At 45.6% G+C, this 15,733-nt stretch overlaps 1 protein-coding gene across 1 annotated transcript in view; it reads left to right on the top strand.

The window, feature by feature from the left end:
- LOC147717871 (natural cytotoxicity triggering receptor 3-like) overlaps positions 1-14,581 on the top strand; it is an 83,596-nt gene extending 69,015 nt beyond the window's left edge. The window contains exons 3-6 of the mRNA XM_086920578.1: positions 9,061-9,186; positions 11,942-13,179; positions 13,301-13,434; positions 13,676-14,581. Of these exons, the coding sequence (XP_086776704.1) occupies positions 9,061-9,186; positions 11,942-11,949 (134 nt within the window). The 3' untranslated portion in view covers positions 11,950-13,179; positions 13,301-13,434; positions 13,676-14,581. The remainder of the gene's footprint in view (positions 1-9,060; positions 9,187-11,941; positions 13,180-13,300; positions 13,435-13,675) is intronic.
- The last annotated feature ends 1,152 nt before the right edge of the window (positions 14,582-15,733 follow it).

The following is a 15,733-nucleotide window of genomic DNA, read 5'->3' as shown; positions in this document are numbered from 1 at the left end:
TGCTTCTCCCTGTTGGTGATAATATTTCTCTATTCATAGATCATCGTTCCTTCTCCTTCCCCTAGCTGCTGTTGCCGGCCTGGTTGAAGCTCCCTCTTTTAGTTGTAAACAAGTTCACAAATGCCGTGAACTCAACCTGAAGGTATTGGATCACTTTATACAGCACCAGTTTAGCGGGTGTTGGATTCACCAGCTACATGTTAATTAGCACAGGTTAGAGAACTCTAATGATTTCAGTTTCTCCACATGATATTGACTGATGCCAGTTACATTTCCTTTAAGCAACATACAGCTTCTTTTCAGCCAACCACTCATATTTTTGACCAAGTGCTTGTTTGACCTTTATTGGGTTTAAGCAGCTAAAACTGGCTGGGTAAACAAACTATGTGCAGTCTCGGTCCATAGAGCCAAACGGACAAAGTTACATCCAGACCCAAGGCAGTTGCTAGTCTCAGTCATTTATCTGAACGAAATATACTTGAAAATATTTCTGATTTAATAACTATAGCTCTACTCTTGTTACTAGGAAAATAAGCACTACATAATGCCCGTACAAAACACTGACAAAAAAGTTAACAACAATTTTACTTGTTTGGCTACTGTAAAGAGACTAAATAGTTACTCAGGACAAATCTCTTGTTTCTAAGGTTTGTAATTACCATCATTCTAACATGGCCGCTGAGCACCAAAAGATACTAGGCTCCATCTCAAACTTCTCTTGTATCTTTGCAAAGCTACAAACAGTAGCTGGCTAGGTGGATTCACAGAGGATTTTTATTAAAAAATCGTTTTCTCAAAGGCTCCCGAGTCATGATGACCGCAGCATTCTTTGCATCCAAGTTCTGGGAGGTTTGCATGTGACCACTTCAATCTGTGGGCCATCAGCCCATCTCCTGCCCCCACCATCTTCGTTCGTGGTGTACAGCTCCAGTCCCTATCTCTATAGCATGCAGTGAAGGCCATTTGCTAATGTGAATGGCTCATCTGTGAAGAACTGTACGTAAAGGGGCAGGTTTGATCCTCTCAGCCACACACTAAAATAAAGACCGAACCTCATTACGTCTGTAGCCTCGAAGAGTCTTTGCCTGAAACTTCCAGGTGTTGTTCGCTTTCTATGCACATGCACATCACGTTTGGCACTATGAAAAACACTTTCTATTTCAGGTACATAATAATTCAGGTACTATTTCTTGCAGGAGCGCTGCCCCGCACGGAAGTTTACATTTTCTTTTCCGAGATTCATACTTACAACCTGCTTGAAACTGCGTACTTCAGTGATGGTGATCAGCTCACTGAGCCATCCTGTTGTGTGTGAATATCATCTCACTGAGCCATCCTGCTGCATGAAGCGGTTGTTTATTTCAGCTAACATCTTTTTAACAATGGCTACAATGCTTTATTCCGCTCACACCACATTTGAAAAGCAGGAGAAGGCTGTGGTGGATCAGCTTTAATGGGATTTGAACCCTAGATGTCCAAGTAATCAGCGCAGTGAGCCAGGCAGCTGCCTTTTTAAAGCAAAGTTTCCTCGATCATCCATTCATTTCTACTCCTAGTGTGTGTTGCGATATAAACAGGGGCGTAGCTATGAGGGATTCCAACTTTGGACTCCCTAAGTCCATGTTGCTACCTTTCCCTACGTCCATGTTGCTTCCTTTCCCTAAGTCCATGTTGCTTCCTTTCCCTAAGTCCATGTTGCTTCCTTTCCCTAAGTCCATGTTGCTTCCTTTCCCTAAGTCCATGTTGCTTCTTCCCCCTAAGTCCATGTTGCTTCATTTCCCTGAGTCATGTTGTTTTTTATCTCTAAGTCCATGTTGCTTCCTTTCCCTACGTCCATGTTGCTTCTCCTCCCTAAGTCCATGTTGCTTCCTTTCCCTAAGTCCATGTTGATTCTCCCTAAGTCCATGTTGGTTCTTCTCCCTAAGTCCATGTTGCTTCTTCTCCCTAAATCCATGTTGCTTCATTTCACAAAGTCCATGCTGCTTCTTCTCCCTAAGTCCATGTTGCTTCCGTTCCCTACGTTCATGTTGCTTCCTTTCCCTAAGTCCATGTTGCTTCCTTTCCCTACGTCCGTTTTGCTTCTTCTCCCTAAGTCCATGTTGCTTCTTCTCCCTAAGTCCATGTTGCTTTATTTCCCTGAGTCATGTTCCTTCTTATCCCTAAGTCCATGTTGCTTCCTTTCCCTACGTCCATGTTGCTTCTCCTCCCTATGTCCATGTTGCTTCTTCTCCCTAAATCCATGTTGCTTCTTTTCACAAAGTCCATGTTGCTTCTACTCCCTAAGTCCATGTTGCTTCCGTTCCCTACGTCCATGTTGCTTCCTTTCCCTAAGTCCATGTCGCTTCCTTTCTCTAAGTCTGTTTTGCTTCTTCTCCTAAGTCCATGTTGCTTCTTCTCCCTAAGTTCATGTTGCTTACTTTGCCTAAGTTCATGTTGCTTCCTTTGCCTAACTCCATGTTGCTTCTTCTCCCTAGGTCAATGTTGCTTCCTTTCCCTACATCCATGTTGCTTCTTTTCCCTAAATCCATGTTGCTTCTTCTACCTAAGTCCATGTTGCTTCATTTCCCCAAGTCCATGTTGCTTCTTCTCCCTAAGCCAGATGGTTCTCCGAAGACCTCCAGGCCTCCAAGCAAACCTGCCAAAAGCTTGAGAAGAACTGGATCCGTGAACGAATTCCAGAAAACTACACAGTCCATAAGAACGACACCACACATCATCAGATCCGCCAAAATGACCTCCTTACATATGTGTTTTTTTAATGGTTTTTTTGTTGTTGCATATTTATATAGCGCAAACTCCACCCGAAGGTATTGGAGCGCTTTACATGAGCACCGTATTTACATTACACATTCAGGCACGGGGAGATTACGTAATTTGCCCGGAATCACAGGATGCGGACGCAACACCGAGGCTCGAACCCTGGTTTCCAGCACCAAAGTCGTCAGTCTAGCCGACTAGACAACAACGCCCACAACAGCAAAGAGCTCTTCAACATCGTGAAGGAACTCTCCAACCCCAGCTCCAACACCAATGACATCCCATCCTCACAAGACCTGTGCGACTTGCTGGCCACTTTCTCACACCGCAAGATCGCTGACATCCACGACAGCTTCAACACCGTGACCGCCCCGGCAACAACTAAGACCTCCACCCCCACGACCACCACCCGCACCAACCGCCTGATCTCCTGGACCCACATCAACGACGAGGACACCATCAAGATCATGAACTCCGTCCACTCCGGATCCCTGTCACACCCATGGCCACACCACATCTTCAGCAAAGCCAGCACCACCATCGCACCCCATCTCCGGAAAGCCATCAACATCTCCTTCGAGACAGCCACCTTCCCAGAGAGCTGGAAGCACGCGGAGATCAACGCTTTACTTAAGAAACCCAAGGCGGACCCCAAGGACCTCAAGAACTTCCAACCCATCTCCCTGCTCACGTTCCAGGGGAAGGTCATCGAGAAGGCTATCAACAAACAACTGACCAGATTCCTCGAGCAGAACAGCATCCTGGACCTGTCCCCGTCCGGGTTCCGCAGCAACCACAGCACCGAAACTGCCCTCATCGCCGCCACCGACGACATCAGGACCCTGCTTGACAACATAGAAACTGCAGCCCTCATCCTCCTGGACCTGTCACCCGCCTTCGACACGGTCTGCCACCGCACACTACAAACACGCCTCCACGACGCTGGGATCCAAGAGAAGGCCCTGGACTGGACCACCTCTTTCCTCTCCGGCAGAACACAGAGCGTCCGCCTCCCCCTTCCGCTCCGAAGCCACCGAGATCATCTGCGGCGTACCCCAGGGCTCATCCCTTAGCCCAAAGCTGTGCAACATTTACAAGGCTCACTGACCACGCACGCAACCCAGGGGTCATCCTCTACTCCACCCTCTCCATGACGAAGCAGGTTAAAGCCGTCTCTTCCTCCTGCTTCCACACCCTCCGCATGCTCTGCAGGATCTACAAGTGGATCCCCACCGAAACAAGAATGACAGTCACCCAGGCCCTCGTCAGCAGCAGACTGGAACACGGAAACACCCTCTACGCAGGAGCCTCGGTCAAACTCCTGAAACGGCTCCAGCGCATCCACATCACACCCCACCTGAGAGACCTAAACTGGCTCCCCGTCAACAAAAGAATTACCTTCAAGCTTCTCACCCACGCACACAAGGCACTCCACAACACCGGACCAGCATACCTCAACAGCCGACTCAGCTTCTACACCCCGCCCGCCAGCTCCGCTCTGCGGACCACGCCCTCGCCACTGTCCCCCGCATCCGAAGAGTGGCCGGCGGCGGCAGATCATTCTCCCACCTCGCCGCCAAGACATGGAACACCCGCCCCATCCTCCTACCCCAGACCCAAGACCTACTGACCTTCAGAAGACTCCTCAAGATTGATGTTGCTTCCTTTCCCTACGTCGATGTTGCTTCCTTTCCCTAAGCCCATGTTGCTTTTTCTCCCTAAATCCATATTGCTTCCTTTCCCTAAGTCCATGTCGCTTCTTTTACCTAAGTCCATGTTGCTTCTTTTCTCTCTTACCCATCCGTTTTACTTCTTTGAATCTCACCTACCCCCGGTCCAGGCTGTTTCTTCTCCTCCCATCCGTCCATCCGTGTTTCTTCTCCCTCTCTCACTCGCCCTGTCCCTATGTCTTCATCCTCCTCCAACTGTGGAGTCAATTTGCCTCACTCCAATCCAAAACAATCAGCCCACTCCAATCTTCCGCACGACCTGCCCCTCTCCAAAATAATCTGCTCCACTCCAATCTGCCCCACTTCAATCCAAAACAATCTGCCCCACTTCAATCCAAACCAATCTGCCCAACTCCAATCCAAAACAATCTGTCCTACTCCAATCTGCTACACTCAAATCCAAAACAATCTGGCCCACTGAATCCAAAACAATGTTTCCAACTCTAGTCTTCCCTGCTCCAATCTAAAGCAACCTGCAACACTCCAATCTGCCCCATTCCAATCCACCCCACTCCACTCATTCCACTCCAATCCACCTCATCCCAATCTGTCTAACTCCATCCCAAATCAATCCAGTCCACCACAATCCACACTCTCAACTCCAATACATCCATCCCACACCAATTCACTCCAATACAATCCATCTCACTCCAACCCAAACAATCTGCCCCACTCCAATCCAAAACAATCTGACCGACTCCATCCAAAACAATCTGTCATACTCTAATCCAAAACAATCTGCCCCACTCCAATCCAAAGCAATCTGACTCACTCCAATTTGCCCCACTCCAATCCAAAACAATCTGCCCCACTCCAATCCAAAACAATCTGCCCCACTCCAATCCAAAAGAATCTGTCCAACTCCAATCTGCCCCACTGCAATCCAAGCAAATGTGCCCCACTACAATCAGAACCACTTCAATCCAAAACAATCTGCCCCACTCCAATCAGCCCCACTCCAAATTCAAACCTCTCTGCCCCACTCCAATCCACTCCACTCCAAGCCACCCCACTCCAATCCAGTCCACCTCACCCCAATCCAATCCACCCACCCCACTCCAATCCAATCCACACCATTCCACAAACACTTTACTACTGGTTAGCAGGATAAAGTGCACTGAGGTTTATAGCCAGCAAAAATAGAGTTCTACAAAAAGGCAAAAAAATAAATCTAGGATGACCTTGTGAGAAGGGCAAAGTTCTATCAGTAACATTTGCATTTTGCTCCTGATGAGCTATTTTATGAGCCATAAAATTGTGAATCTTCTGTTTCTTAGCTATAAATGCTTCCGGTAACACCTGGTAGAGAAAGGTACAGTAGTAAATCCTGAACTGGACTAATGCTGAAACTCCTTGAGATTGGTACCGTGGTGGTAGAGTGGCAATCCTTTCTCAGATACATTGAAGTCTGTAAAAACAAGTTCTCATAATTTATATGTGGTTTAAGCGAGAGATCTTTATTAAAGATCATTTTAAGTGAATTCAATTTATCTATGTGCTGCAGGCACCTTTTAGCAAATATAGACCAATAAATGATTTTGATAGTTGCCAGAATATCAAGTCATTGGTTCCACCTGTGAACGGATCTCCTCCCACATCTTCCAGTCAGGTCCACAGCCAAATGTCTAGTGAATTGTTGGTATTTTTCAAATTGCTCTCTTTTGGGGATTTTCCACACTCTCTCAGCCTCAGGAAACAAGTTCAACAGTAGGAAGGTTTCCCTAGTCCAGACCACGTGGTTCAGCAAGAATTTAGCGTCCTTAGCCCTAAGATCAGTATTTAGTTTGAGAGAGGTAAAATGAAACTCGAGACTCCTCTCAACAGTCCTTTACTATTCACAGGAGAACTGTTCTAGCAAACAGCATACTGTCTTCTATCTCCACATCTGTCCTTTTCAGATCTCCCTTGCAAGTGAGGTCACAGCAGTTTTAACGGGTAACTGGGTAATATATATGTAGGATGTGTGTAATGGCTGGATTTTCTGAGTAGGTGGGATCAGCCCCCAGGGGCCCCTCCAACCCAGCCAGAACGTACTCACCTTCCCTCCTCAGGACTCCTCTATCCAGGCACCTGGTACCTACCTGAGGATGGGGAACTCGCAATATACAAGCTCATATTATTAAGAACACCACTAAATCTATAGGGATACTAAGAATACTCACTGATTACTAGGGATATCCATACCCTACACCACACTTATTCACATCAGTTGGTCTCGCGGCCACCCTGACCCAGACCGTTCTACCCTAGGGCAGATATGACACACAATCCGGTGTGTCTACACATGGGCCTGCAGAACCCAATGCTCCCTTTTCCAAACTGTTCGCAATCCTGCAAAACTACACACTAGTTCGACCTCCTAGTGTTCTCACTTATTCAAGCCACAATCCAGTGGGTATTAACACTGGTCTCCCACCCAGTGCTGTCACTAACGCCGCATATCAACGACGACCACATTCCTATGAACAATTATTGGGATAATATCTCAGTTGTCTACTCGGGATGAAACTACAATAATAACTTTGAATATAGTTCCAGATTGTATAGTGTACTCCCTGCTCTTGGCATCAAAGATCCACTCACTCCCTATTTATGTGATCACCACTTACCTGATTGGGATTACTCATCCATTCACATACCTAGTAATCACCTAGGAGATACATTTACCTTCAGTGAACAAGAATAGGGGCTACACACCAGTTTGTTATAAACTGGGGTTATTTTATTACAACAATATAAACATTTACACAGATCTGACAAAGACTATAGGTAGAACACACTGCTTGAAAGAGAAGGATTAAACATAACAGGAACACTCCGCTGAAAGGGAAAAGATTAGACATAAAGTGTAAGTGTAACTAATTCAGACTACCTCACCTATTAGAAGGAAGATTTCTCTCTCTGCCTCTGGTGGGATTAGGGCTCTCTCTCTGCCTCTGGTGGGATTAGGGCTCTCTCTGTCTCTCCCTCCTTCACCACATCACCACGCCTCTGGTTCAGTTGCTCCAGCTGACAGCCTTCTTTGATGCTCTCTGCACTGCTTTCTCTCTCCTCATCTTCAGCAATCGTCTGCCTTCTTTCTCCATTCAAGAACTGCACTCTATTCTGCAGCTTCAGCAGACATCCTCTCTCTCTCTGCAAGCTGTTCTGAGCTCCCAGCAGTTCTGTGCTCCAAGCTGTTCTGAGCACCACGCTGAACTGCACACCACGCTGGACTGACCTCCAAACCTGAACTGAACTGAGCTGAACTGAACTGAACACTCCTCCTTTCCTGTAGCTCGCTAATATGGAAGCTTGTCCTTTCATGGAAAGCTACGGCCAGTAACCTGCCGCCCACCAAATTCTTGTACCTCCCCGTACCAAGGACACGTTCCCAGCTGGCCAGCCTGAAGTTGTGTCTTCGGAGTGGAGAAAAATACATTCCTTCGATAAGGGCCAGCCTGAACCGGTTCTCTCCAAGCGAACAACAGCCTTAACTATAAACTTTGCCTTTGCCCTGAAAAGCCTCTCAGCTTCATCAAGATGGAGTCCCTCTAGCTCTAGGCCTGTAGGCCTGAAAAGGGGTGAAATGCTCCTTAGCTCTGTCAGAATACCTACATAAACCATACCAATGTGTCTAATATGTCAAAGCCAATAGGCAATAGACAGGTGAAAGTCAAGAATAAAGGCATATTAAGCAGCTATCCTCTTCTAGATCTGGAAAAAAGGGCTTAAAAGGGCCAACACAGGCTAAGAATACCTATACTAGATGCGAGCAAGATTAATGATCTATATCACTGCTAAATAAAGCCAAAAACTCTGCCATAACAATGTGGTAATGTGAGAAACAGAGAGCGAGTAAGAGAGAGAGAGAGAGAAAGAGAGAGAGAGCATTAATGCATTTGTTCATTACAATCTAAGAATATGCGGTGTAGTTTCTGAACCCATCCTGCAACTTCACTCTGCTCTCAAACTTAAATCCCAACTAGGTCTCATTCTAGAATTTTAAATCCAATCAGATCAGATCAACAAAGAGGCATTCTAGAATCTTAAATTAGATCAGATCAGATCAACAAAGAGGCATTCTAGAATCTTAAATTAAATCTGATCAGACAAATAACAAAGAGGTATTCTAGAATCGTAAACCAATTGTTATTCCATCCACGAAGGGGCATTCTAGAATCTAAAACTCAAACATCTAGCCCAGGCACATTCCTGAATCTAAAACCTAAAAATTCCTCATTAACAAGTGAGTGGCCAGGAATATAAAATCTAAGAAGACCTTTATATAGGGACATTCTTAATTTAAAAAAACATAATTTCACAAACAGGCCTTCTATGACCCACACTACTATTAGACTTCAACAAATGGGTATACAGGAATACTTACAATTGTGATTTGTATAAGTGATGGAATAAGAGGTAAATAGATTTTTCCTTAGTTGATTCGTCAATGGCTTTTGCTATTGTAAGACAGATGCCTGGGGCTCTCTGCACATGCAAGTCAATGACCAAGCGTTATAAAGATAGTAAATTGTATTTCTGTGTTTGATAAAATCACGTCCTCTCCTCTTGTGCTTCTGTTTCTGTGCAGTCACCGACGGGGCAGCTGATGGAGGGACGCAGAGCGTGGTTTTCGTACTTCTGCTCCGCGCAGTGTGCTATGCATTCGGCCTGATCCTGAGTGCCCTTGCATCCATTATTTACTACTGGCACAAAGGTAATAACCTGCAGGAGCTCACAACACTGTCACTTAGAATAAAGACAGAACATTCCTGTTAAGTGTGGTTGGTACCAGGGTGTCCCCGATGTGTTGGAGGCACAGGTTAGATCTCTCCTTTTATACTGGAGTGTCTCTGTTTGTGATGGATACTGTTAGGTATTTGTCTCCCTTTCCCAAATTCTGAGTTAGACCTGCTAAATTCTGCACCAGCAGAGTGACAGACACTGGGCCAATTTATAAAGGGGGGGGGGGGCAGATTTACAGCATATTACATGTGGAACCCTGAGTGCCCACTTAGAAATGGGCAGTTATGGGAGAATTTACAAATTCGATCCTAGTTCCTCTGGTTTTTCCTACTTTCTCCCTTGATATTTCACCCGGTGAATCCACTAGATTTTAGAAGGTCTCTGAGTAAAAGGTACCAGATCCACAGAGTTACGATAGATTCTTGTAAATCTGATCTGGTTAAGAATTCATTCGTAATGAAGGGCTGTATGTGACAGTGATTTATTTAGTACACCTAACTAAAAGCAGCGGAGGGCTGTACAAGAGGAAAGATATTTACTTGGTAATGGGGTGATTGGAAAACAGCTAAGGATGACAAGGGGTTGTATGGTGGGAAAGGGGTTATGGGGATAAGGGAAGGGGAAAGGAAAAAGGGCATCACTGAAGGTGGTCAGCTTGCCGGGGCAGAGCAGGGATTACAGTATCTTCATCCTGGTCTCGTGGTCGTGGTGTGGCCTGTTGAAAAGATGTTGAGATAGTTTTTCCTAGAATTCGCCCTGAACGGAGTACTAAACTCTTGGGGGCAGATTTATGTTAACTGGCGCATCCCCAGGGATGCGCCAGTTAACATGCGCCACAGTGCGCCACAGCTCCGCCAGCCATGGTGCGCCGCATTTATATTGCGGCGCACCATGGTGCAAAAACGGCACAGATGCGTGACGCATCTGTGCCGGAAATGTGGCGCATTGCTGGAGTTGCAGCTCCAGCAAGGCTCGGGGGTGCCCCATTTTAACAATGCTTCGTCAAGACCTATGCCTGCTTCAAGCAGGCGCAGGGTTTTGACGCAGCATTGGCCTGAAAGTGACTGAGTGAAATCTTATAGATTTCACTCAGCCACTTTTGCAAGGCGCACCTGCCCCGGAACGCCTATCCTGCGCCGGAACGCCCACAAGCGGCGCAGGGCTTTACAATGTGACGCATCTGCCTAGATGCGTCACGTTGTAAATTGTTCGTAGGGATGCGTCACGTTTACGCCGCCTTGCGTGACGCAACAGCGGCGTAAACGTGGCGCAAGGGCCTCATAAATCTGCCCCTTGGTGCATAAAAGAAATAGGTCTGGCTTTTGGTGTTTGATTTCCTGTAAATCCTGGACTCTAGCTTGATGTCAGTGTTTCAGAAGAGAAACAGACACTTAAAAATGTAGGGCCTTCTTTATGAAGGCCGGCATCACAATTACGCCGCCGTTGCAGCACTTTTAGTGATGCTGCAGCAGCGTAAATAATACACCATGCTGCACCATATTTACGTAAATGTGTCACTTCATAAATCCCTGAGCTGCATTATACCTGCATCAGGTATAATGTATGCAGCAGGGGGAAGGAGGGGAGTTCCTCCACACGATAGGGTTGTAGGAGGGGTGCATTAAAATCTATAAGATTTTACCGCACCACTTCTTGGACGCCGATGTGTCAAAACTTTATGCCTGCCTCAATGCAGATGTAAGGGTGACGCAGGCCCTTTCACATGGGGCTTGCACAATGTGAAAGGACACATTGCTGGAGTTGCGTCACTTTTGTGACACACCCCAGCAATGCGCCGCTTTTGCACTGACAGATACATCAGCAATTCTGACGTATCTCTCATTCCTTGCGACATGATGTGCCAGACAGTAAATATGACGCATCCATCATGTCGCAAGGAGGGTGCACTGAGAAGTGTTACTTTGCTGCTTTCACGCAGCGATGCGAGACATCTCATAAATGAGGCCCGTAGGCTGAAGCATTGGGGGACAGAAGACGCCTGGGAAAGGGGAGGTCGCAACACAGACCAAGGGGTCCCATATATAGAGGAGTAAAGCAGAGGACAGAATTAGCCAGCCCTAAAGTCGCTTACGTAGGGGTCTGTGAGTGTGGATCCTGTAGCCACAAGCTTAATTTAGAGGGTTCCCTAAGTTGAGGCGACCGTGAGAGAACTGATATGGGATCTCCTCTGAATGTGTCTGACTCTGAAAAAGTTACCTGTACACATCTGACAATCAGGGCCGGACTGAGAATCAAAACCGGCCCAGGTAAAGTGCTCAACCGCCCCCCCCCCTCCCCACTCCCACCGCGGGGGATTGGGGGTGCTGCCAAGCTCTTTGCTGTGGCCGGTTTTCGTCCGATTTTGTTGCAGGGCCGATTTTGCATCTATGCTGCATAAACGGCCCTGTAACAAAAACGTCCCCCAGGGGCCCAAAACCGGCTCCCACCCTTGTGGTGCACCGGGGTATTGCCCAGTGCCCGCAACGGCCAGTCCGACCCTGCTGACAATGTGGCATGACCTGAAAACATTGGCCTCAGGTCCCCTAAGAATGGGGCAGGCATGGACACCGTTGGCGTGGCATTACATCAGAATGGGAACAGCTGGACAAAATTGAGCCAGGGTCACTGGAGAATAGGACAGGCGTGGATGCTTTTTCCATAGCTTTTTGTAGTTTGTAGACACCTCTTCCCCAGATTTGACTGTCCTATTTTCTATTGTTTTCCAGAAACATGAAATAAATAATACAACAAAATGGTGCATCTCATTGATGGGGAGATGCCAGATTGGATACCAGTGTGTGAATTTCAGCCAAACAGATATCACCATTGAAGACACCGCCTTGCTGCCCTCTTCAACATGCAGAAACCAAACACTTCCATCTGGAACCAGCGCATAGGAATCTCAACTTTGCCCATACTTTCATTCATTCATTCAGTCTGGCACATTTTCACTATTTTTTTGCTAAAATATTATTCCTGTTAGAATCCAGTTTTCAAAATATACACCGATAATTCCATGTAATTGTAAGCTGCGTGGTACCACTTGGGGATATTTACCAAATACAGTCATTCCATTGATTTTGATCGTTGCCAGCATATCACGCCACCGGTTCCAGCTGTAAACCGACCTCCTCCCACATCTTCCGGTCAGACTCACAGCCAAATGTCTAGCTAAATGTTGGTATTTTTCCAATGGCTCTGTTCCTCATTTGCAATAATCAACAACACATATGGAGGATGCTGGCCTGGTGGCTCAGTGGACTAAAGCCTCCATTCCAGAAATCTGTGTTCGCCCTCATTGCCACAGGTTCAGATCCCAGAGGGTCCTCCAGCCTTTCACTGTTCTGAGCTCCACGGAATGAGTACCATTGAACTGGATAACAACAAACACCTCTGATTCAGCCCGAAGAGGTGAACATGCGCTTTACAAATACAAGTTAGTCAAGTAGACGGTCATTTGCTTTATTGTGCAACAGTGCATTCTTTCACTCAACTATTGATTTAATCAGTGGAGTGTGCCTTTACACCAGCAGAGGTTTAGCAGCTTACTAGTAGACACAGCCGTTCACCTCTGCCTCCTACAGCCGCGCATACATTCACACGCTAAGAGAAGCCTTCCAAACATCTGATTGCTGCTCTCTTCTGGAATGCCACTTCATGTTAAAGAGACATCCCATGGCACAAGTACCTTTTCTACTGCCAAAGAATCAAATGGCACAATGCCATCTTGCAATGGTAGAACATACCGGGAGTGATGGGCGTGGCACAATGGCCCTTTTCACTGATATTGGTCCATGCCTACTTCCATTCATAATCTGGCCAACAGAACATCGCTTTTTCCCATTGACAATCCATACAATGTCACAGAGCCATCTTCCCTGTTAATAAACTGTATGCAAGGGACACTATTGCATGTTGATACTGCCAGTGACACATTTTCTCATTCAAGCAGCGAGCTCACAATGCATCCAATGTCACAATACCTCCTTCCATTACTAATCTATGCATCCAATGTCACAGTACCTCCTTCCAGTGACAATCTATGTATCCAATGCCACAGTGCCTCCTTCCATTACTAATCTAAGCATCCAATGTCACAGTACCTCCTTCCATTACTAATCTATTTTTCCAATGCCACAGTGCATCCTTCCATTAACAATCATTGTATCCAATGCCACGGTGCCTCCTTCCATTAACAACCTATTTAACCAATGGCATGGTGCATCCTTCCATTAACAATATTCACATACAATCGCACAGTGCATCCTTCCATTAACAATCTATTTATTCAATGGTACAGCTCCTCCTTCCATTAACAATATTTGCATACAATGGCATGGTGCATCCTTCCATTAACAATCTATTTAACTAATGGTACAGCGCCTCCTCCCATTAATAATTTAATTATCCAAAGGTATAGTGCCTCCTTCCATTAACAATCTATTTATCCAGTGGTACAGTGCACCCTTCCATTAACAATCTATTTAACTAATGGTACAGCGCCTCCTCCCATTAATAATTTATTTATCCAATGGCATGGTGCATCCTTCCATTAACAATCTATTTATCCAATGGCACAGTGCATCCTTTCATTGAATATATATTTATTCAATGGCACAGTGCATCCTTCCATTGAATATCTATTTATTCAATGGTACAGGCCTTCTTCGATTAACAATATTTGCATACAAGAGCACGTTGCATCCTTCCATTAACAATCTATTTATCCAATAGCATGGTGCATCCTTCCATTAACAATCTATTTATTCAATGGTACAGGGCCTCCTTCCATTATCAATATTTGCATACAATGGCATAGTGCACCCTTCCATTAACTATCTATTTATCCAATGGCACAGTGCATCCTTCCATTAGCAATCTATTTATTCAATGGTACAGGGCCTCCTTCCATTAACAATATTTGCATACAATGGCATAGTGAACCCTTCCATCAACTATCTATTTATCCAATTGTTCAGCTCCTTCTTCCACTGACAATCTATACATCCAGTAGCAATGTGCCCAGTTGCTTAATCATGTTTATTGACAATGTAACCAATGGCACAGTTCCTCCTACCGTTGACATTGTAACTAGTTGCTTAATGACTTTCATTGACAGTGTATCCAATGTCACAGTGCCTCCTTTCATTGCCTTGTAATATCAATGTAGCCAGTTGTATTATGACTCCTTCTGTTTACAATGTATTCTGTGGCCCCCTGTTCCCTTCTATCTTCTTAAGCATTTCTCACATTCAGGTAATCTCTTAAACAGTTACACCTTAGCGTCGCCAAGCAGCTTTACTTTTTGCTAGCTGTGCAATCGCAGTAAGGTTCAATAAAGCCTAAATTGACATGATGAAAAAAAACCTGTGTTTTTATATTTGAAACGAAATGAGATTTAGTTGGGATCCTGGCTCATGTGCATGACCATGCTTACACATCACAACATTGGTGGGCTAGTGGTGGTGCAGCATTTGGCCTACAAATCACCAGTTTGTGGACACATTCCTCACCACGGACCTCAGAATAGCGACCATGTTTAAACCCCCTGCACTCTGCTGCCTCGTGCACAAATAGGTTAAAACCCAGTTGTTCATTATCATATCCTCGTTTCTGGAACGTGGTCTGCTCCGGATCTTAGACTTCAGGCCTAAGTTTACTTTTGTAAATTGGGCTGTGAGTTTTCACTGCACAATTTGTAGCCGCGTGATAAAGCTCGTATTAGCTATGACATGGCTGCCAGTTTGAGTATTTCCCACGGGGCGAAACATGAGGAAATGTGTAGTATGGAATGTTTGCCCAACATGGCTGCCCCTTGCAGTAATGCCAACAAAGGTAACCATTAGATGCTGCTCAGATTTGCCCTAAAATGGTGGATTGACATTCTTCCATGGCAGTCAGTGCTCTTGTCACACTTCAACACCTCCTTCAACTGCACTGGGAGTAGAGAAATAGTTTAGTTTTATTCTTGATCACCCAAAGCAACGCCCTACCTACCATAGCAGCACAACTCGATAGGTTTGAAATAATCTGTTAATCCTAAAGCAAATGCAGAAGGCAAAGCATGTGCAAAGGTTTGTTCCGATTCTTTGGACCAAGCCAATGGTTTAGAGGATACCAAGTACAGCTTGTAATCCCCAAATAATGGGATAACCTTAAATCAAGGTCTCATGTAGAAAAGAGGATCATCTCTTCCAGGACAGTTAAGGTAAGGGAGATGGAAGATCACCAGGGATAGGAGGGAATAAGAGGCGTCCTCCACAGCAGGCTTCGTGTATTGTAAGAGAGTGATGGACCACTTTCAGAAAGAGGATACCAACCAGTGAGCGGGAGAGTGTAGACAAAGAAGGAGTTGCACTATAGGAGGGTATAAAAGCTATTAATCAATGGTCAATAGGGGGATTGTGTTAAAAAACTTGTACTAAGAAGGGTGTCTCTGCTACAGTTGCTGGGCCTACATTGTTGTACCCATCTATATACATGAAAATGTAACTGTTTGTTTGTTTAAATCTCAAAAC

Source organism: Lissotriton vulgaris, chromosome 5 (genome assembly GCF_964263255.1).
Source record: "Lissotriton vulgaris chromosome 5, aLisVul1.2, whole genome shotgun sequence".
Taxonomy (NCBI): domain Eukaryota; kingdom Metazoa; phylum Chordata; class Amphibia; order Caudata; family Salamandridae; genus Lissotriton; species Lissotriton vulgaris.
Note: the sequence above shows the minus strand (reverse complement) of the source record. Positions and strands in the feature narration are given on the sequence as shown.